General features: G+C 36.5%; 1 protein-coding gene across 5 annotated transcripts; it reads left to right on the forward strand.

Annotated features, from left to right (window-relative positions):
- Window positions 1–288: 288 nt before the first annotated feature.
- LOC113056369 (TBC1 domain family member 12-like) lies at window positions 289–21842 on the forward strand. Of its 5 annotated transcripts, none has more exons than XM_026223117.1 (15): window positions 289–696; window positions 3272–4108; window positions 5761–5875; window positions 7906–7962; window positions 11221–11330; window positions 15298–15380; window positions 16380–16497; window positions 16624–16730; window positions 17085–17165; window positions 17609–17694; window positions 17781–17852; window positions 18383–18511; window positions 19540–19649; window positions 19852–20110; window positions 20814–21842. In XM_026223117.1, exons 2-15 carry the CDS (start codon window positions 3333–3335, stop codon window positions 20868–20870), a joined length of 2160 nt encoding a protein of 719 aa, XP_026078902.1. In that variant the 5' UTR covers window positions 289–696; window positions 3272–3332; the 3' UTR covers window positions 20871–21842. The 5 variants fall into 5 exon arrangements, with proteins under 5 accessions (XP_026078902.1, XP_026078904.1, XP_026078903.1 ...); XM_026223119.1 differs by having other exon boundaries at window positions 5764–5875; XM_026223118.1 differs by having other exon boundaries at window positions 289–685.
- Window positions 21843–22371: the final 529 nt, after the last annotated feature.

The following is a 22371-nucleotide window of genomic DNA, read 5'->3' on the forward strand; positions in this document are numbered from 1 at the left end:
TTTCCTATTTATAATTTTATAATAAATACATTTTTATGCATTAACTTTTTTTGTGGTAAATGAAAAATTACTAGTTTCGGTCAGATGCATTTATATGTGAATTTAAAGTTGTGCAGCAAAATTTATTTAATAATTTAGCAGTTGTGCAATGTGCAATCATTTTATGTGTCTTTACTCTACAGTACGTACATTATTTATATGTGCGGCCTGCGTCATCTAAATGCATGTTGTTGAATATGTCCAGCAGGGGGCGCGTGGACTCTCCTGTTATTAAAGCGTTGAATGACGTCACTGGAATTTCAAGATGGCTTCGGATCACGGTCAGGATATGATGATCATCCGCCGGTATGAGACGGGAAAGCTTTGATGTTTTAAAGGGCATGTCTGTTTAAACTAAAGATATTCGCGTACCATTAATATTTACCCTGTTAATATGTTAGAGGACGGTCTGAATGTGTGTCAGGGTGAAAGACGAGCCGAGTGACGTTACAACAGTGAACCACAGCAGCTCCTCGGCTGTCAAACCACAAGAGGATTTTGAATGAGATGGAAAAGACTCAGGATATCCCTGAACATATATTTTCCTTCATATGAGAGATAGAATCATTCTTCACTGGATAGTTTAAAAGAGGAATACAGTAGAGGTCATTTGTGCTGCTCTCGGGAATTGGGCTGCGGCCGATGGGTATGTTACAGGTACTTGTTGTTATATTATAATGCGTTTTGACAGTGCTAGTGCATAATATGTGTCTTAAACTTTGAGCTGTCTACTAAGACAGAATTTATATGGTTCTTACACCCGTTGAATGTTCTGAATTGTATTTTCATCCAGACGCGCCTGTCATGTCATGCCTTAAAATGCTGAATCGTTCTGAACTTGATGCTCATTTCATCTAAACTGAATCGAACGTTCGATTCAAACCCTACAAACGTGAATATGACGCCCAGAAATAAGTAATCGATTGTTTGATAATGTTCCCAAAGCGATTATGATGCCAAAAAAGTAATAGAATATTCTAAAAGTTATGATAAAAAAAACAAACAAAAAAAAACAACCCTCAGTGAACATTCAGGTCCAGTGATGCCCTAAAATACACGCACACCTTAAATTACTAAACAGGGCCCTCTAAACAAATATCATAATGTTTAACAAAGCTGAATTCAATGTCCTAATAATAAAAAAAATGCTGATATGGTGTTCCATAAAATCTGAATTGGACATTCCAATTCAATGTTTGAATAAATGCAACAAAATGTTGAATTATATGTTCCAAATGTAATTAATTATTGATGCTCAGCTAGACTGCATGATGCGTGATTATGATGCGTTCGAGTACAATAATGGCCAAAGTACTGAATGGAATACTCGCATATTGAACTCTTTATCATCCCAAAGTACTGAAGTGAACTTTCTGAAAGTATGCATGTTGTTCAAAAAAGCTGAATCAGAGGTTCCAAATTCAGTGTTCCAGATAGAATTATGATGTAACGGAGTACCTAGTTGAACATTTCATGCTTAATTCTGATGCTCAGCTAAACTGAATCGAACGTTTGAATCAGAGTACTGAATACTGAATAGTATGATGTAAAAAAAAAACTCAATTGAATATTAGAGTTATATATATACAGTATTGTTCAAAATAATAGCAGTACAATGTGACTAACCAGAATAATCAAGGTTTTTCGTATATTTTTTTATTGCTACGTGGCAAACAAGTTACCAGTAGGTTCAGTAGATTCTCAGAAAACAAATGAGACCCAGCATTCATGATATGCACGCTCTTAAGGCTGTGCAATTGGGCAATTAGTTGAATTAGTTGAAAGGGGTGTGTTCAAAAAAATAGCAGTGTGGCATTCAATCACTGAGGTCATCAATTTTGTGAAGAAACAGGTGTGAATCAGGTGGCCCCTATTTAAGGATGAAGCCAACACTTGTTGAACATGCATTTGAAAGCTGAGGAAAATGGGTCGTTCAAGACATTGTTCAGAAGAACAGCGTACTTTGATTAAAAAGTTGATTAGAGAGGGGAAAACCTATAAAGAGGTGCAAAAAATGATAGGCTGTTCAGCTAAAATGATCTCCAATGCCTTAAAATGGAGAGCAAAACCAGAGAGACGTGGAAGAAAACGGAAGACAACCATCAAAATGGATAGAAGAATAACCAGAATGGCAAAGGCTCAGCCAATGATCACCTCCAGGATGATCAAAGACAGTCTGGAGTTACCTGTAAGTACTGTGACAGTTAGAAGACGTCTGTGTGAAGCTAATCTATTTTCAAGAATCCCCCGCAAAGTCCCTCTGTTAAAAAAAAGGCATGTGCAGAAGAGGTTACAATTTGCCAATATCGCATACCAGGGATCATGGATCAGTTTGCATATGTTAAAATACTTGAAGAGGTCATGTTGCCCTATGCTGAAGAGGACATGCCCTTGAAATGGTTGTTTCAACAAGACAATGACCCAAAACACACTAGTAAACGGGCAAAGTCTTGGTTCCAAACCAACAAAATTAATGTTATGGAGTGGCCAGCCCAATCTCCAGACCTTAATCCAATTGAGAACTTGTGGGGTGATATCAAAAATGCTGTTTCTGAAGCAAAACCAAGAAATGTGAATGAATTATGGAATGTTGTTAAAGAATCATGGAGTGGAATAACAGCTGAGAGGTGCCACAAGTTGGTTGACTCCATGCCACACAGATGTCAAGCAGTTTTAAAAAACTGTGGTCATACAACTAAATATTAGTTTAGTGATTCACAGGATTGCTAAATCCCAGAAAAAAAAATGTTTGTACAAAATAGTTTTGAGTTTGTACAGTCAAAGGTAGACACTGCTATTTTTTTGAACACACCCCTTTCAACTAATTGCCCAATTGCACAGCCTTAAGAGCGTGCATATCATGAATGCTGGGTCTTGTTTGTTTTCTGACAATCTACTGAACCTACTGGTAACTTGTTTGCCACGTAGCAATAAAAAATATACTAAAAACCTTGATTATTCTGGTTAGTCACATTGTACTGCTATTATTTTGAACAATACTGTATATACTGAATCAATGCCTGAATGGAATGTTCTGTCATGCCCCAAAATCCTGACTCAAATGTATATGACCATAACATCTATGACCTTTATGCCTAAAACAATGAATCAAACTTCCAAACGATGATCCAAAACACTGAATCGAATGTTTTAAACATGTTTGTCCTGCCCTAAAGTGTTGTCTTCTACACTAGGTACTGTAGCAATATATTTCACTGTGATTTATTTTTAGGTTATCCTCTCAGCGGGGTCCAGAAGAGCAGTGTCATCTCCGAGCATCACCTGTGAAGCTGATGGTGGAGTCATCTTCCTCTGGAGGCAGGGGTGCTGAGGCAGGCATACCACCTCCACGCATCGCAGATGTTATAGACAGGCAGGAGAACATAATGCAAGGCATGTTCTCCAGTACTGGAACATCACAGGGAGAGAAAAGCCAACTGCAGAGCAGCCAGGATCACGAGGTGCCAGAGTCATGTGATAAGACAAGTACCCAGCCATGTGGCACTAAGCTCCCAAACGGACATGGAGGCCACAGTGCACATAAAGTGACTGAGTGGGACGATTCTAACTCCTCTCATCCTGCAGGAAGCTACTTGAATCCAGAGGGTGATCATGTGATTGCAAATGGAGAGCTCTCCAGAGGTGGAGCTTTAGATGCTATTTCGTCTGTGCAAGCACCTCGAGATGTAAACACCAGCTCGGACGACTGTTTAAATGTCCAAAATTCAGTGTTTAATGACACCAGACGTTGTTCTGAAGGCGACCCGTCTTTGGATAGGAACTCTTCAGCCAGACCATCAGCTCCGAAACACTCTCTCAGGACGTTTTCCTCTAGCACTTTCCTCAACACTGACTCCACTCCTCTCAGTCTGGATAATGACGAGACCTTGTCCACATCAGATAGACCCGAGGACTCAACCTTCACGGACGTGAGTCTGAAACCCAGGAACACTTATGAGATCAGTCGACGTCAGAGCGCTCCAGACAACATCCCTGGTGTGTTGAGTGTTGCTGTCGCAGATCTGACTCTCAGTCAGAGGAAACACGGCATCTCTGACACCCTGAACAGGTATTATCATGCTATACAATTTTGCGTTATATAGTGTAAAATATTGCTTTAGCTAAACATGACATCCACAGTTCACAGGTACATATTATATTGTGCCTATCAGAAGATTAGAATTAGATGATGTAGGAGTTAATAACAAGTTTATGATAAAGAAACAAACCTTAAAAAATGTGCATACCTGTGTATTAATGTCATTGTAAATGGTTTATAAAACTTGATATCAAGAAAAGTTAAAAAGTGTTAAAAAAAATTGTTACACCATGAATACACAGCAAAATAGTTATGCAATTTTTAAGGCTTCTAGTTTATGAGTCTCCTACACAAGGTTTACATGCATGCAAGCTCAAAAAACGCTTTCATTTGACCAAAATAAAATTTTTATAACAGCTAATTTTCAAATGATTCGTTCAAAGCAGTACTAAGATTCAGTCTCTCTAAAATCTTCCTTTCCTTGAGCATGCTCTGCTGTGATTGGTCTACTGTGTACAACATTACACACATTGCCATAGTTCCATATTTTGAACGCATAGAAAACACAAACATCTGTAAACATCATTCATCATCCTTTTCGTTCAGTGGAGCTAGCTGATCCAAAGAAACTTGGTACTGAGCTCATCTTTCAAGCGTTTTGTGAATCCCGATTATTCTGTTATTATAACAGAATCAATTATCATAAGTTAATAATAACTATAATTTAAGCTAATATTTATTTAATTAATGTTTGTACTGTTCATTTAAAGGGATATTGCTCAAAAATGTACATTTTGTGAGATACTATTTGTAATATTATTCTAATTATTTTCTTTTATTAATTTCTTTTTTCCACATGAAATGGAAAAAGAGATTGTAATAACATTTTTAATAAGCAAAATGTTTGATAATTTATATTTCCAAACTGTAAAAGGACACAAAACTGCCAGACTTTTGGAATGAATCAACATCCACTTTCACATTCTGCTAAGTATTTTCTTTCAAAATTATATTACATGGGGTATGTAAATGAGGATGATAATATTTCATTATTTTTATTTGGGTAATGCCTTTAAATTGTCAGTATATTATGGTTCAACAAAGACATTTCTCTAAAGATATATCATCTCGTTTGTCAACACGTAAACAGGTTTTGACAGAGATTCTGTCTCCTTCCGGTAAATGAGCTGACTGGAATTTCCTCATATTTGACAATGCTTGTTAGTTACAGCTCAGTCGCAAATCTGATCTCATTCTTAACAGCTGTGTTTCTAGCAACACCTGCAAAAGGAACATTTCTTCAAATTTCATGCTTCACGGTTTTCATAATTCTTTAGGAGTCCGTTTGTGCTTTATCTCAGTTCACAGGCTGTATTAGCGTTCTTCAAGTCAGTGACTTATACTATCAGGTAGGGCTGCACGGTATATATCGACTGATGATTAATGTGCATTTCATCAGTAAAGACATTATCTAATCAGTGGTAAATTCCATCAGGTGCGTGATTTCACATAGAGCAGCTGTTGCTACACGGAGCCGTTGTTAACTGACATTATCAGCTTGGATTTGCGCATTATTATGCTTTTAAGTCAAAAGAACTGGCTTGTGCACTTGCAGTTATTTTTGTGCATTGTCAGTGCTGTGTTTCAAGGCTTTGACAGATGCTCTGTGATGATATCTTTGGCAGAAGTCTGTTCCCCAGAAAGCAGAGGGAGGCCCAGAGTGCACCAGGATGGAAACTGTTTGGGAAGGTCCCACTGAGAGAGAGTCCCCCCAAAGACTCCAAAACCATTCAGCAGGTCTGTTCACACCTGATTCAGATTGAGAATGTCTATAAATTGGTTTTATCAGTGTTTTAAATAGCTGTTTGTTTTAATCTTTCCTCTTTTTCGCTTCTGTGAGCATGAAATCAAAATTTACCCTCTTGATAATTTTGCAATTACATGAAAATATCTTAAATTTATATTAAATTAATTTAGCTGATCTTTACAGTGCTTTTTTTAGGACTTAAGTGCATCTTTTTATATCATTTCATAATTCTATTTTTATTTAAAAAAAATAGTGAATAACGTATACTGCTGGAAATGCCATTATTTGTAATTACCGTGATGATAAAGTTGCAATTTAGTTCATTTATTAAAATAACTTTTAAACGTAATATTAAATAACACACTACAGTTAAATGTATAGCATGTTAGTCAACACATCAAGAGAAAAGACTATTAACACAATGACTTACAATGTACTTCAAAGTATACTAGTATACTTAAGTGTGTTCAGAACAATCTAAATTGGAAAGTGTATTGTCTTTAATTACGCTTAAGTGCCCTTTTATTTAAATAATACAATTAAACACACTAGTTTTTCATAAGGGCTGTCATATATTAATATGAACAATATTTAACTGGAAATAATGTATCAAATGGAATTTGATGATCCAAAAGGAACGATTCAAATCAAACCACATCCTGAAGAAAACACATCTTCACCTCAGTGGAGAATTTACCATCGAAAGATTATCTTGCTTATTATTAGAAGTGTATAGAATTTAGGCTTTTTTTTTGACTCCACAAACTCCACTGGGTGGAGAATCTGGTAAATGATTGAATTTTCATTGAGAAACATATATTTTATTTATTTATAAAACATTTTTTTTTGTGTAATAAATGTGTTTTTAAGAGTAAAATAAGAAAAAAATAGTTTCCATGGTAAGAAATAGCAATAATAATAATGTTTTATTTGCTCAAGGTCACTGTGCAAAATAGTAGTAGTAGCCCTTTATTGTCACTAGTCACAAGTACCAACGAAATTAGCCATCACCCTGTCCATACATACTCATACACAACATACATACAATATGACAGGGGTAGACAGGACAGGAAGAATACAGCATAACAAGAGGAAGGGAGGAGAAAAAAAACAACTCCCAGACTATGCTCTTTTGGGAGTACAGCGTCAGAACAGGAAAAACACCAAAAATAGTATGAAGACATAAGTTAAAAATGTTCATACATATACATCTACAACATAATACAAATAACAAACTAAATAAAAAACACTAGATATGTTGGTGAGCTGAGAAATCTGTGAGAATAGATTTTCTAAATTCATCCCCCTTTGAATTTTTTTGGGGGGGAAGTTAGTTACCAGTTAAACAGTTCTGCTTTTGGTTCTGTCTAACCAGAAACAATTCAGTTCATCTCCTCAGACCCCTTTATACAAGTTTCACTTCTGTGGTTTAGTCAAACTACAACACAGTATCTTCAAGTTCTCTGAGAGACTGTGGGTCCGTGTGCTGAGGCCTAGTCTTCTGTTTGGGAGGGAGCTAGAGTAGGACCCGGGCTGGATGGAGCTCAGCTGGCTTCACTTTCATTCAGGATATCAGTCCGTCTGTGTTTTTAGGAGAAAGCCAGAGAAGGTCATTGACAGGTTAGCACGTGCTTTAGGGAGTACAAACGCACATATCCAATGTGTGTATTTTGTCTGTTTCTTTAATGCACGGCCTCACTTTATCTCAGCCCTGCTTATCTTCTGTCACGCACACACGGTTCTCTACATGTTTTCATAGATCATTACATCAATAACAGCCAAACTCCTCATTTCCTTCTGTAAGAAGAAAAAAAAACAGATCCAGTTAGAATAAACCCCATGCAGTAAACAGCTAATCTTGCTGTGACGACTTATCCACCACTAAATCACGTCAGCATAAACTCTTCAAGCACTTTTACCAATGAAACCAGTCAGCGTCAGCACAGTTTTGAAGGCCAGGCCATTATTTCTTATCCCCTTATGTACTTTATTTCTCTCATTTTGCTCTCTCTGTCTTCAGGAAAGTAACCCAGGCAATCTCACCTCTGTATCTACACCCAATCTCTTAAGTTCGGGGGTATGATGTTTGGTTTCTAAATGAGCTCTCTCTCCTTCATGTCTGCTCTGTGCTCCGAGCCGTACGCCTTCACTTCCCATCGGTCATTTCAACCACTCTCACGTCACGTGACATGCCTGCTTGACTAGCGCTGTAACATTTGCTCTGTTGAAAGGATAGGGAAATGATTTACTCATCCTTATGAAGGGGTGTGCGATATTGACAAAAAATAATATCACAATATTTTCTTTTGTGTCGATTGCGATAAAGCTGAGTGTGTTGCGCTGGTACATTAAGGACTGCGGTGGACTCCTAAAGTTTTTGATATTCTTCATATTCTGTGTGGTGATCAGTTCACAGCAGTGAGAGAAATTAATCTTGTCCAATACATTTAAATTGATCTGTACCCTTTATGGGCATTTTTACCTTTATAAAGCCTTTTTTCTCTAAAAGTGTGCATTAACTTTTGGGTCAGATCCTTACATTTAAACAATGAAGTAAAATACAATAATACGACATTTTGGTTGTTACAGTGTCAACAAAATTAATTTTTGCAATGCAGAGGAAACATAGAAGTTAATGCAGCTTACAGGGACATGAATGCATTTAACTTGCAGTTACAAATGCATAAATAATGTTTTGATACTTTAAACATAAAACACTGAATACTGACATTTGATATCGGTGAAGGTGAGCATGCACGCGCGGCCGGGGCTCTCTCTCTCTGCTTGTTCTTATATGCGCCCAGTTAAACTTACAAGACTTAAAAACACATGCAAATGATAAACTTTCACTCTATGATGGTTAAGCTGTGCAATTAATCTGCGAATCATATTCATGAAGGGCCGGGGAGCAGCTGGCCCATACGGTTAATGAATAACGGATCAACTACGACAGCCTACATCGCACATCCTGCGATGTGACTATCGTGGATTCATACATCGCGATATCGATGCTTAAAAGACACATCGTGCAGCCCTGGTAGCAAGTCACTGTTAATAAGTGAGTCATTGCGATTGAAACGATTCATTCAAATGAGGAAAGAAACACTGTAATGTTGTTTAGAGATGCAAAACAGTGCTGTGGCTTTGACTGAATCACACAGTGAAGAATGCACTGCAATGCACACGTGCGCCAGTCTTACCTATCAGACTACAACATGTATAGTTTATGCGTTCCTCTGTAGGTGTTTTGTCTTTGGTTTTTGCTATTATACTTGATCGTACATTGTTAAAACATCAATTACGATATCATCGAAGACGACACATATCGCACACCCCTAACCTTATGCTGTTTCTAACCTGTATGTTCTTCCTGTCAAAGGCAATATAAGATATTCTGAAGAATGTTCATGCTGCACTTTTCCATATAATTAAATCATATATCATCCTGTCAGTGAATTCCATATGACTTGTGTGCTCTAATATGTGTCTTATGAAGTGGTAAAATAGTTTTGTGTAGGGAAAAGACTTAAATTTAAGTACATCTTTCATGTAGCTCTTAAATTGAATTTGCACTTCTGCAAAGTTGAAGTTTTGTAATTCGTAGCAAGTTTCATTGAACTAACAAGGAACAGTATATTTACAGAATTTATTCATATAAATGAACAGTTTCTACATATACCCAAACATTTGTAAAATTTTAAGTTCTGTTAGATAATGTATTATGGAGAAACATGAATTAACAATTAACAACATTTAGATATTGTATGCATTTAATATATAAAAAATATATAAAAGTATAAAGTGACGGCATTCACTGAATATGTTATTTATAAATTAATATATTGTTTATAATATGGAAATACGTAAATCATTATTTAAAAAATGTTTTTTATAATTAGAAATAAGTAAAATTATTGAACCAGATTGTAAAGTCTCTTTAACCTACTGTAAGACATTGTAGATTCTGCTGTTTTTCTTCTGTTAAGACTTTGGAGAGAATGCAAGTTATGATAGCAGCATTAAGAATTTGTCAAATTATATAAATGCTTTTTTTTTTCTTTTTTTAAGGAAAATGTAAAAAAAAAATACAAAAAATAAATAGTGAATAGTTTTTTTTTTGGTCACACTTTATTTTAGGGTCCTATTCTCACTATTAACTAACCATTAACTATGACTTTTGCCTCAATTAACTCCTTATTTGCTCTTTATTAATAGTTTATAAGGTAGTTGTTAAGTTTACGGTATTGGGTAAGATTATGGATGTCATGCAATATATGTACTTTATAAGCACTAATAAACAGCTAATATGTTAATAATAGACATGCTAATAAGCAACTAGTTATTAGTGTGAATTGGACCCTATACTAAAGTGTTACCTTAATGAAAATATTATTGTTTTGGGGTGGGGAAAAAATGATCTTTTTGTAAAGAAATTAATATAAAGAAATATTTTGGGGGGGGGGGGGGGGGGTCTTGATATATTATGAAAACATTTTAATCAATATATTTTGCTTAAAATAATCATCAAAATTGTATTTATCCCTAAATCTGGATATGCAAATATGCAGCTTACTATGAATCCTCAATGGCCAATCTTCTAATATCAATCCGCTAAACTGCATGATAAACACCAGTTGATCTTTTGCTCTCTCCTCTCTGTCTAGTTGATCCTCAAATCTGGCTCGCGAGATCCACTTTCCTGCGAAGTTTAGCTCTAACCCTAATCAAACACGCATGAGTTTGCTAATCAGTGTCTTCAGGATCATAAGAAAATCACAGGCAAGTGTGTTTAATTAGAGTCGGAGCTAAACTCTGCAGGAAACTGGATCTCGCGAGCCAGATTTGAGGATCACTGGTCTAGTTCTTTTCTTCGCCTACATTTCTTAGAACAGGGTTCCCATTCACAATATGCCCATTGACATCTGTAGAAGCTTCTGCAACAGATGAAGAAGAGTCTTTGTGCTCCTGTTCAGTCTGTAATAATAAATGTGGTTGAGCTTGTGCTGTAGATGGCACATTAAGAGGAACCGTACCAGCCAAACTGACGGTTCACGGGGAAAACCGCTCTGCAGCTAGATGTGGTTTTTACACAACTCCTGAGAACAGCACGAGGGTTTGAAACGTTCAGGTGTCCTCACACTTCCTCACATGAACAAACATGCTGTAAACATCACACGCAGTGCACCATGCGCTTCACACCAGCCTCAGCATGCCCTGATCTTCACACGTCTGCCAGCTGCCTCCATACTCTCATGTTCAACTCTGCTCACAGCACATTCAGACCAGTCAACAGTGGACGCACACATCTGAACCTGACCTGTTGGTCTTCTCACAGGAGTACGAGGCCAGGGTGTCTAGACCGGACCAGGTCGCTCAGGGCCGACGGAAGAACCTGGAATTCGAGCCCCTCTCCACCACGGCGCTCATATTAGAGGACCGTCCCGCGTGAGTATCTCCATCGAACTCTTAACTAACCAGGGACAGCACAAGATAAAACACAGCTGCAGTTTGAGAATCAAATATAAAATGCGGAAATATTTTTTAGCCGTACATATACAGTATTGTTCAAAATAATAGCAGTACAATGTGACTAACCAGAATAATCAAGGTTTTTAGAATATTTTTTATTGCTACGTGGCAAACAAGTTACCAGTAGGTTCAGTAGATTGTCAGAAAACAAACAAGACCCAGCATTCATGATATGCACGCTCTTAAGGCTGTGCAATTGGGCAATTAGTTGAAAGGGGTGTGTTCAAAAAAATAGCAGTGTCTACCTTTGACTGTACAAACTCAAAACTATTTTGTACAAACATTTTTTTTTCTGGGATTTAGCAATCCTGTGAATCACTAAACTAATATTTAGTTGTATGACCACAGTTTTTTAAAACTGCTTGACATCTGTGTGGCATGGAGTCAACCAACTTGTGGCACCTCTCAGCTGTTATTCCACTCCATGATTCTTTAACAACATTCCACAATTCATTCACATTTCTTGGTTTTGCTTCAGAAACAGCATTTTTGATATCACCCCACAAGTTCTCAATTGGATTAAGGTCTGGAGATTGGGCTGGCCACTCCATAACATTAATTTTGTTGGTTTGGAACCAAGACTTTGCCCGTTTACTAGTGTGTTTTGGCTCATTGTCTTGTTGAAACAACCATTTCAAGGGCATGTCCTCTTCAGCATAGGGCAACATGACCTCTTCAAGTATTTTAACATATGCAAACTGATCCATGATCCCTGGTATGCGATAAATAGGCCCAACACCATAGTAGGAGAAACATGCCCATATCATGATGCTTGCACCTCCATGCTTCACTGTCTTCACTGTGTACTGTGGCTTGAATTCAGAGTTTGGGGGTCGTCTCACAAACTGCCTGTGGCCCTTGGACCCAAAAAGAACAATTTTACTCTCATCAGTCCACAAAATGTTCCTCCATTTCTCTTTAGGCCAGTTGATGTGTTCTTTGGCAAATTGTAACCTCTTCTGCACATGCCTTTTTTTTAACAGAGGGACTTTGCGGGGGATTCTTGAAAATAGATTAGCTTCACACAGACGTCTTCTAACTGTCACAGTACTTACAGGTAACTCCAGACTGTCTTTGATCATCCTGGAGGTGATCATTGGCTGAGCCTTTGCCATTCTGGTTATTCTTCTATCCATTTTGATGGTTGTCTTCCGTTTTCTTCCACGTCTCTCTGGTTTTGCTCTCCATTTTAAGGCATTGGAGATCATTTTAGCTGAACAGCCTATCATTTTTTGCACCTCTTTATAGGTTTTCCCCTCTCTAATCAACTTTTTAATCAAAGTATGCTGTTCTTCTGAACAATGTCTTGAACGACCCATTTTCCTCAGCTTTCAAATGCATGTTCAACAAGTGTTGGCTTCATCCTTAAATAGGGGCCACCTGATTCACACCTGTTTCTTCACAAAATTGATGACCTCAGTGATTGAATGCCACACTGCTATTTTTTTGAACACACCCCTTTCAACTAATTCAACTAATTGCCCAATTGCACAGCCTTAAGAGCGTGCATATCATGAATGCTGGGTCTCATTTGTTTTCTGAGAATCTACTGAACCTACTGGTAACTTGTTTGCCACGTAGCAATAAAAAAATATACTAAAAACCTTGATTATTCTGGTTAGTCACATTGTACTGCTATTATTTTGAACAATACTGTATATATTTTTTTAAATCTACACATTATTCATGTTTCAAAGCAGCTTTACAGAAAAACATGATGTCAGTGTTTTTAAATATATATTTGTGCCTTTATAGTTGTGTTATGCAGATAAGAGATGGATGATAATATAGTTTATAAAACTATATAATCACATAACTGAGATTTGCTATATAGTATGTTTACTTGATTACACGGCATATATGCAGATAAAGATAGACGTGCTATATGTCAAATTTACATCTTTGAGTCATAATATAGTTTGCATTTTGTGATGATATAAACAGTCAAGCAGTGAGTATGGACTGAAAACCAGGTACAGTACAATATAAAGCTATTTCTTTGATGTTAAGAGATTTTGTTTGTCCTAATCAGCTGTAGTTTGTAAAACTATTTATTTATTTTTTCACATTGATCTTAAAAGTCTTCAAATACATATCTATTAATGTTTGGATAATTGTTTTTTTTGTTTTGTTTTTTTTTTGTGCGGAGATCTAACATTGGTCGAAAAAAATATCATAGACTTGCGGAATAGAAAATGCTCAGTATAGTTTAGTTTGCAGTCTGTAGCACAACCAATACATTGTCAAGTACATTTTAGTTGTATAGCACTTTTCACAATTTGTTTCATATAAGCTTTACAAAAAATCATGAAGTTACTGTATTTTTTTCGGACTATAAGTCGCACCTGAGTATAAGTTGCATCAGTCCAAAAATACGTCATGGTGAGGAAAAAAAACGCACTGGACTATAAGTCGCATTTATTTAGAACCAAGAACCAAGAGAAAACATTACCGTCTACAGCCACGAGAGGGCGCTCTATGTTTTTAGTGTAGACTACAGGAGCATTGAGCAGCACAGAGCGCCCTCTGGCGGCTGTAGACGGTAATGTCTTCTCTTGCTTCATTTATCTTAGTTCATTTTCTCTTGGTTCATGTTAAATTAATTTTGATAAATAAGTCGCACCTGACTATAAGTCGCAGGACCAGCCAAACTATGAAAAAAAGTGCGACTTATAGTCTGGAAAATACGGTATATGTCTTTATATATTCAAATCTTATATTACTTATGCAACGACATAATCAATCAACCAGTGGAATTTTGCTGGATATTATATATTACTTTATGTGAGTATACTTTGTGAGATTATCTAAATAAAGTTGGATATAGAGCTGTTTCCATTTATCATTTAAACAATCACGCAACTGAGATGTGCTATGTTTATATCACTTAACAAGAGTCTATAAATAGGGTAAAGTTGGATATTAATTTGTTCTGCATCAGATTCTGAGGATTATGAAGCCTGTAAGGTTGATTACCATTTAGTGATTAGCTGTCACAGGTTAATGCTGCTTAGAAATGACAGGGCTAATACTGCGATCACATCGTCCATCACAAAGCAGTTTAGATGAGTTAACTGAAAGTCATGGCATAATACTTACATATACAGTAACGTAATGTAATATGGTGCATTTTATATTTAGTCCCCTTGTGTGCAACCCAAAGGCAAGTGTGCCAATAAATTAAAAACGCAGATTGATGTTGGATAACGAAGACTCTCCTCTGGCAATTCAATCCAAATGTCATATCACCTCAGCATACATTCTTGGGAGCATGCTCCAGAAAGTGTAGAAACAATTTACATAAAGACATACAGACTTATACGGTTGACAATGTGCAATATACACATACATATACACTCAGTACACACAGTGTACTATTAGACATATTTACAGTTAGCAATTCACATTATACACAGTATGGACACATTCTGCATTATGTAGACATAGATTTGTATAATATATGTGAAGGTGCAACAGATGAAGAAGAACTGTTTTTTTTACATTGATTCAGCTGTAAGATGAAGTTGTGGCGGTTCTTCCAGGAGAGTGCAGGTATAGATGCATTGACCTGCGATACATATATCCTCACAATCCTTGAGAGGCTCATCTTTCCCAAACAAAGGCCTATAGATAAGACTTAGCACAGACTGGGTTGTATTTCGCCACGCAAGTCTCTTTAGTGCCCGAGTCCTTATTAAGAATAAATGAGCAGTGAAATGTGAGATAAACCAGCGATGGGGTCTTTTCCAGAAACTTCTCTGTGTATCCGTCAGGTGTTTCTGAAACATGTCAGTGCTAACAGGTTGTGCTACAAGGCTGTGCATTTGAGACGTTTAATTATCTGTTTGTTGTGATAACTGAAATCATTGGCTTCCTTCCCCAGGAACCTCCCTGCTAAATCAGAGGAGGAAGCACAGCGCCACCGCCAGGAGTATGATGAAATGGTGGCAGAGGCCAAGAAAAGAGGTGCTTTAAAAAAGGTTTTTGTAAATAAAATGGAATTGAAGTTTACAAAAAATATTATTTCAGTCTTTCCACTTCAGAAATTCATGTTTAATTTAATGTTACACACAAAATAAAATACCAAATAAATCTGAATTTCATGTACAAATAGCTACATTTTAAGTAATTAAAAAGATTTACACATGAGATGAGAGAGCTTGTGTAAATAACCTTGTTGAACTGCATTCATATTCAATGTTGAAAATTGTAAAAAAAAAAAAAAAAAAAAAAAAAAAATTATTCTAGTAAATTCTACACCGGTTTTTTTTTTTTTTTTTTTTTTTAAGTGTACCAGGTTTTTTTATTGTGTTTATTTGGCTTATATATGGCTCATTAAACATGTCAAGAACACGCCTGGGTCATATTTTGTTCCAAAATCACATGTCTTTATGTACTGTCAATAAGGAGTATCACGGGTGATTTCTAACAGAAAACATAACAGATTTTGCAGTACAACAGTGCCAAGTTTCAGAAGGAAGATTGAAAAGTTCTTCTCATTACCATAATGCCAAAAAGAAGAAGAAAATATATTGCTTACTTATTCAAATTTGAATTACATTTGAATTATTTGAATTAGAACTTTATTTACCTAAATACAGTAGAAATTTAAAGAAATTAGTGTTCACCACTGACAATAATGGGAATTAAAGCCTTAAAAAAAAAAAAAAAAAATATATATATATATATATATATATATATATATATATATAAAATGAAAAAAAGAAAAAAAATAGAATGTCTGGAATCAATATTGTAATGACAGTTTTGAGGAAATATGATTAATTATCATAAAAAATATGCACAATAGCCTTTATTTATTTATAGCATCCCAGATGTGTTTTTGAGAGATTCACTCAAACAAAAGTGACGTCTTTCCCTTTTTAACACCAGAGGTCATTAAATGAATGATGTTCCTGGCACACTCTGCCTTGTTACACTTGAATATGTGCCTGTTGTTCTCAGAGCTGAAGGAGGCTCAGAAGAAGAAAAGGCAGATGAAGGAAAGATTTAAACAGGAGGAAAGCATCGCTAACGCCATGGTGGTTTGGAACAACGAAATCCTTCCCAACTGGGAGAGCATGTGAGACCTCATCACACGTTATTTCTGATGCTAAAACTACAGCTGCTATTGTTATTAACTATGCTATTAACGTTTGACGTGATGTACGGTTTCTTACACTGCTGTCTGTCGTGCGTGTCTCTTCAGGCGAGGGACGCGGCGTGTGAGGGATCTGTGGTGGCAGGGTCTTCCGCCCAACGTGAGGGGTAAAGTCTGGAGTCTGGCCATTGGGAACGAGCTGAACATAACCTCAGGTTTCTTTCTGTTTTACTCTCTCGTCTCTTTCATGTGTCAGTGAAGAGCCAACTTTGAAGATGCGCTTAAGCCTAGGATTAACTAAACCTTTTGGGCAAACATTCTGTCTGAAGCGTGTCATTATGACCGTGCCGGTTCGCCTGAGGCCATTTTTAAACCTCCTTTGTAATGAAATTCGGATGAGATTATTTCTGACACTCCCAAAAGAGAATGATTTATGCATTTAGGACCTTCAGAAGTCAAAGTCAAAGCTAAATCCAACATGCAGACCAGTCTTTTTTTAAGGTTTTATGATTAAAGCTGTGATCTGCTGTCTGAGAGTCGTAACCCTTTTTTTGGCCCGTTCCTCTCAGATTTGTACGAGATCTTTCTGTCGCGGGCCAAGGAGCGCTGGAAGAGCTTCAGAGACACAGGAAGTGAGATGGAGTCAGATGGTATGTCTGTCATCATTTGGACTTGCCAGTCATTTGATTCAGTCCACAATTCAATCTGAATGATTTGTTAGCAAAACGGTCTGAATTCCTCCTCTCCAATACTTGTTAAAACACAGTACACATGATTATTCTGTGCATTTTAACTCTTTTTGTGTGAAATCATATTTATTTGGTCCATCAAAAGTGTGCTGTGACTTTAAGCGAGCGTGAGCAGCGCAGCAAAAACAGACCAAAACCATCGCTCGTTTAGCATGTGCAGAGTTTAACATGCACTTTCAGCTTTGCTTCAGTCACATCCAGCAACATTACACACAATATTCAGAATGGCATAGTAGGGGCATTTTATTCTGAAAGTACATGATATTTTCCAGTAATGCTGAAATCAGAGAAATGTGACGTAAGCTTATGAGCAGATCCTCATGTCTGAATTGTGCGTGTCATAGCGGACAGTGCCGACCGTGAGTCCAGTCTGGATCTGATCAAACTGGACATCTCACGCACGTTTCCGCCGCTCTTCATCTTCCAGAAGGTGCTTCAAACTCTTCCTCTCGCTGTTACAGTATCATTATAACTGTAGATCTGATTCATGACTAACGCTGGTCTCTCTCGTGTTAGGGTGGGCCGTACCACGATCTCCTGCACAGCGTTCTGGGCGCTTACACCTGCTACAGACCTGACGTGGGATATGTAAGAGAATATGATTATTATTTCATCTCTTTAGCTCAATTGTGTGTGTTAGCAATAACTGTAAAAATGGACAGGATAGCTGGATTTAATCATGATTATCTTACAAGCATTTGGGGTTGGTAAGATTTTAGTTTTTGTGTTTTTGAAAGAAGTCACTTATGTTCATCAAGGCTGTTTTTTTTTTTTTTTGCGAAATTGTGAAATATTTTTACAATACCAGAACTGTTTTCTATTGTGATATGTTTTCAAATGTGATTTATTCCTGTGTTCAAAGCTGAATCTTCAGCATCATTCCTCCAGTCAGATGAACAGCGTTTATTTGAAACAGAAATTATTTGTAGCATTATAATTGTCTTTACTGTCAATTTAATGCCTCCTTGCTAAATAAAAGTATTAAAATGACTTCAAGCTAGAGTAAAAAAGCAACACTGTGAATGTGAGTTAAACATAGCATCGATGTTTTTACACTTGTGTAATGAAGATCTTGGAGTATGATCCAGCCGCTCTGAATGTCTTTATTTCGGCGGCAGGTTCAGGGAATGTCCTTCATAGCTGCGGTGCTGATTCTCAACCTGGAGGAGGCCGACGCTTTCATCGCCTTCGCCAATCTCCTCAACAGACCCTGTCAGATGGCTTTCTTCAGAGTGGACCACGAGCTGGTACACACAACCGTTTATAGCAATCCGATTATTTACATCATTTTACAGGAGTGATTCATGTTCAAAGCGTCAAACTCTGTCCTCTGTGTCTTTTTTTTGCTTACAGTTATTTCTTTACAGACTTTAAACTGAGGGACAAGACATAACTCTGTCATGCATCATATTTGCTGAATGAAACCCACCGCTTGTTTCTCACTAATATGCTGCTTACTGCTTTTATTTGTGTAGCGCTTGATACAATACTGATTGTGTAAAAGCAGCTTTCCAGTGTTAAACAGTTTGTCAGTAGTGCAAGAGGACAATAACAAAGAGGCTTTTCAGCTGAAGTCAGTTCACTGATGATTCAGTGTCATCATACTTTTTCACAAAATATGATGCATTTCATAGAAAACTGCATCATATATACATATATATCAAATTCAAATATCAAATCAAAATAAATAAATGTAATACATTTTAATTAATATTTAATAAATGTAATTTTAATAAAAAATTTTATACTGTGTATATATATATATATATATATATATATATATATATATATATATATATATATATACACACATATACATATATATATATATATATATATATATATATATATATATATATATATATATATACACACATATACATATATATATATATATATATATATATATATTAAATTAAAATAAATACATTTAATACATTTTAATTAATACATTTAAATTAATATTTAATAAATTTAATTTTAATTTAATTTTTTATACTGTATATATATATATATATATATATATATATATATATATATATATATATATAAATTCTTATTTTGTGAAAAACTGTACGCAATGGAAAGTTTTTATAGATTTTTGAAGACTTCATCAAATTAGCTAATATTAGGGCTTTGTAAATGCCAGACTTTGTAAATGATTTCACTTCAGTTATAGTTTAGTTCTCTGAGATTTTATTGATGGGATTGTTAACACATGGCGCGTTTCCACGAATTCGAAAGCTGTTTTGACTGTGTGTCTCTTTCTCATTAGATGCTGAAGTACTTTGCGGCGTTTGAGGTGTTTTTTGAGGAAAACCTCCCCAGACTGTGGAATCACTTCAGGAGTTCTAACCTCACGCCTGACCTGTATCTGATCGACTGGTGAGTCTGATGAAGGAAAACACTTAGTTTTCATTTGAAATCTGATCAGATGAGGCCGAAAACTGAGCTTGATGTGTAAATGCACGTGTTTAAGTAAGCGTATGACATTTAAATCTAGATTTCCAAGCTGCTTTCCATTCCAAATCAGATTTCTGACCATGAAGACTAAACAGAACACCCTGATGCACTGCTGTCGTTTCAGGATCTTCACCCTCTACACGAAGTCGCTGCCGCTGGATGTGGCGTGTCGGGTGTGGGACGTGTTCTGCAGAGACGGGGAGGAGTTCCTGTTCCGCACGGGGCTCGGGATCCTGCGGCTCTATGAGGACGTGCTCCTGCAGATGGACTTCATCCACATCGCTCAGTTCCTGACCAGACTCCCGGAGGACACGCCGTCTGAACGCCTCTTCAGCTGCATCGCCAACACTCAGATGATCAGCGGCAACAGGAAGTGGACCCAGGTCAGTTCCTGTCGCAGCGTTTACAGTGATCAGCCTGTGGAGTTTGTTTGTGAGGCAGGAAATGCAGACAGGAAATCAAATGCAAATAAACTTCCTGCTACATTCTGTTCCTTTGCATAACTTCTATTAATAGATACCTAGTAAACTGAATCTGAGTTGTGGAAATGGCAGCATTTTCATATTTTCGGCAAACTAAGCCTCTATTATGAGTATAGCAAACTACAGGGAGCTTTATTCTTCTACAGTGCCTTGTGGTTTGCATGGCGTTCCTTAAAGGAGCGGTTCACCAAAAAAATGGCCATCCAAAATCTTCATCAGATTCAACAGATTTGGAGAAATGCAGCATTTCATCACATGCTCTCCAGTGGATCCTCTGCAGTGAATGGGTGCCGTCAGAATGAGAGTCCAAACAGCTGATAAAAACATCACAATGTTTGACAAGTAATCCACTCCAGTCCATCAGTTAATGTCCTGTGAAGTGAAAAGCTGCATGTTTTTAGGAAACAAATCCATACGAGTCAATAATAACGCTTCCTCCAGTGGAAAAGGCTTCACAAGTGGAGTGGTGTGGATTATTGTGACGTTTTTAACACCTGTTTGGTCTCTCATTCTAACGGCACCCATTCATTACAGAGCATCCATCGAAGAACTCTTCCTTTAATATATCTTTTAATGATTTCTTTTGTCTCTTTCTCCCTGTCAGGTGTTCAATGCCCTCATAAAGGATAAAGAAATGGAAAAAGCAGCAGCCCTACAGTAAATAACTCTTGAACTCTCGGCAGTTTTATATTTCCAGTTGACTTCAACTCTCGATTGAAGAGGGGATTGTATAAAACAGGCTTAGAGAAATGAAATGAAGAAAAAGCTCAACTCGATACCTTTGTAACCATGTCAGTGTTACTGAAGTTACACATTTGTATGAATTCAAAAATATAAGCGTTTTATGAGATAATATTCCAGCAGCTAAGTCATGTACTGTAGCAGATACCAGCATCTCAATCTTCCTCCTCATGGAGAGGACTGGTGCATGTGAAGAAACACAGTACGTACCACAGACTTCATTCAGAGCCTGTTTAATGCACTTGAGCCTTTATTCATAGAATATCCCGGTTCTGTGATTTTAAATGTGATGTTTTAAGTGGTTTTGTTTTGTAGAACAAGACCTTAATGAAGTGCAATAGAAATTGTCAAAATAAGTCTGATGCAGTTAATAATGCAGGAATAATGCATAAGGTGTGTTGAGGTGTTTGAAAGCTCTCTGACGCTTCTTGCCTTAGAATTATTGCATTTTTTGCAGTCCTATTGTGCTGCTTTATTCAGTTCTTTTAAAACACTAATATATAGCTTGATTTTTCAACTGAGTCTTATTACTGTCAGTAAGACAGTGAAGAATGCATTTAGAGATTTTTGCATTTTGCAAACTGACCGTTAAAGAATAAGAATGTGTGGCGTAATATTAACATTTGTGTGGTTTGTCTGTCTGAATTTTGCTCAGTTATTTGACCAAATACATTGTTTGTCATGCATTTTAACCTAATAACCTGGATCTCAAAACAATTTTCGATTTGGTAATGTTGCATTTTGATGAAAAATGTAAATTGTAATCCTTGGTTTGTTTTCTACATATTCCTGGTTTTATTGTACAGTTTTCATACTCCAGTGAAGATAAATTGTAAATAGGTGAAATGTTTTGACACCAAAAAATGTGGAAATAAATCTAAAACTACCATCATAGCTGTTGTTGTCGTTTCTTATAGTTTAATTAATTATGAATTAAAAATATATCTTGTTATTTTTAGAAATACCTCATAGAACTGATAATAGTTGTCATTTTTAACAATTTAAAGTATTGCACCCTATCAAATAGCAATTTGTAATTGATAGAGATTTAAGGCATCCATTATTTCAGCTGATTTAGAAATGTAAATAAATGACTTGGAGCAACTATCTGATGGAAAACAGTCATGAAAACCCCATTTCGGCAGCCAGTCAGCCTCTGGATTTTTATTTTGCTTCATCTGTCATATGCATAAACACATTATGTCTTAAACATACTTTAGCATGCTTTATTTCGCTGTGCTTTTATGCGTCTTTCACACAAGGCTTCCAAAAGGTAAAAAAAAAATAAAAAAAACCTAGCTTCAGAAAATGAATGAAAACCAGCAATCTGAAGATAGAAAACAAACTGAAGAATGGTCAGCTAAGAGTTCAGCTAAGAAGCAAAGAAAGCAGAGGAGAAGCTGCAGAAAGAACTTCTAGAA

This window comes from Carassius auratus, chromosome 37 (assembly GCF_003368295.1).
Source record: "Carassius auratus strain Wakin chromosome 37, ASM336829v1, whole genome shotgun sequence".
NCBI classification, from domain to species: domain Eukaryota; kingdom Metazoa; phylum Chordata; class Actinopteri; order Cypriniformes; family Cyprinidae; genus Carassius; species Carassius auratus.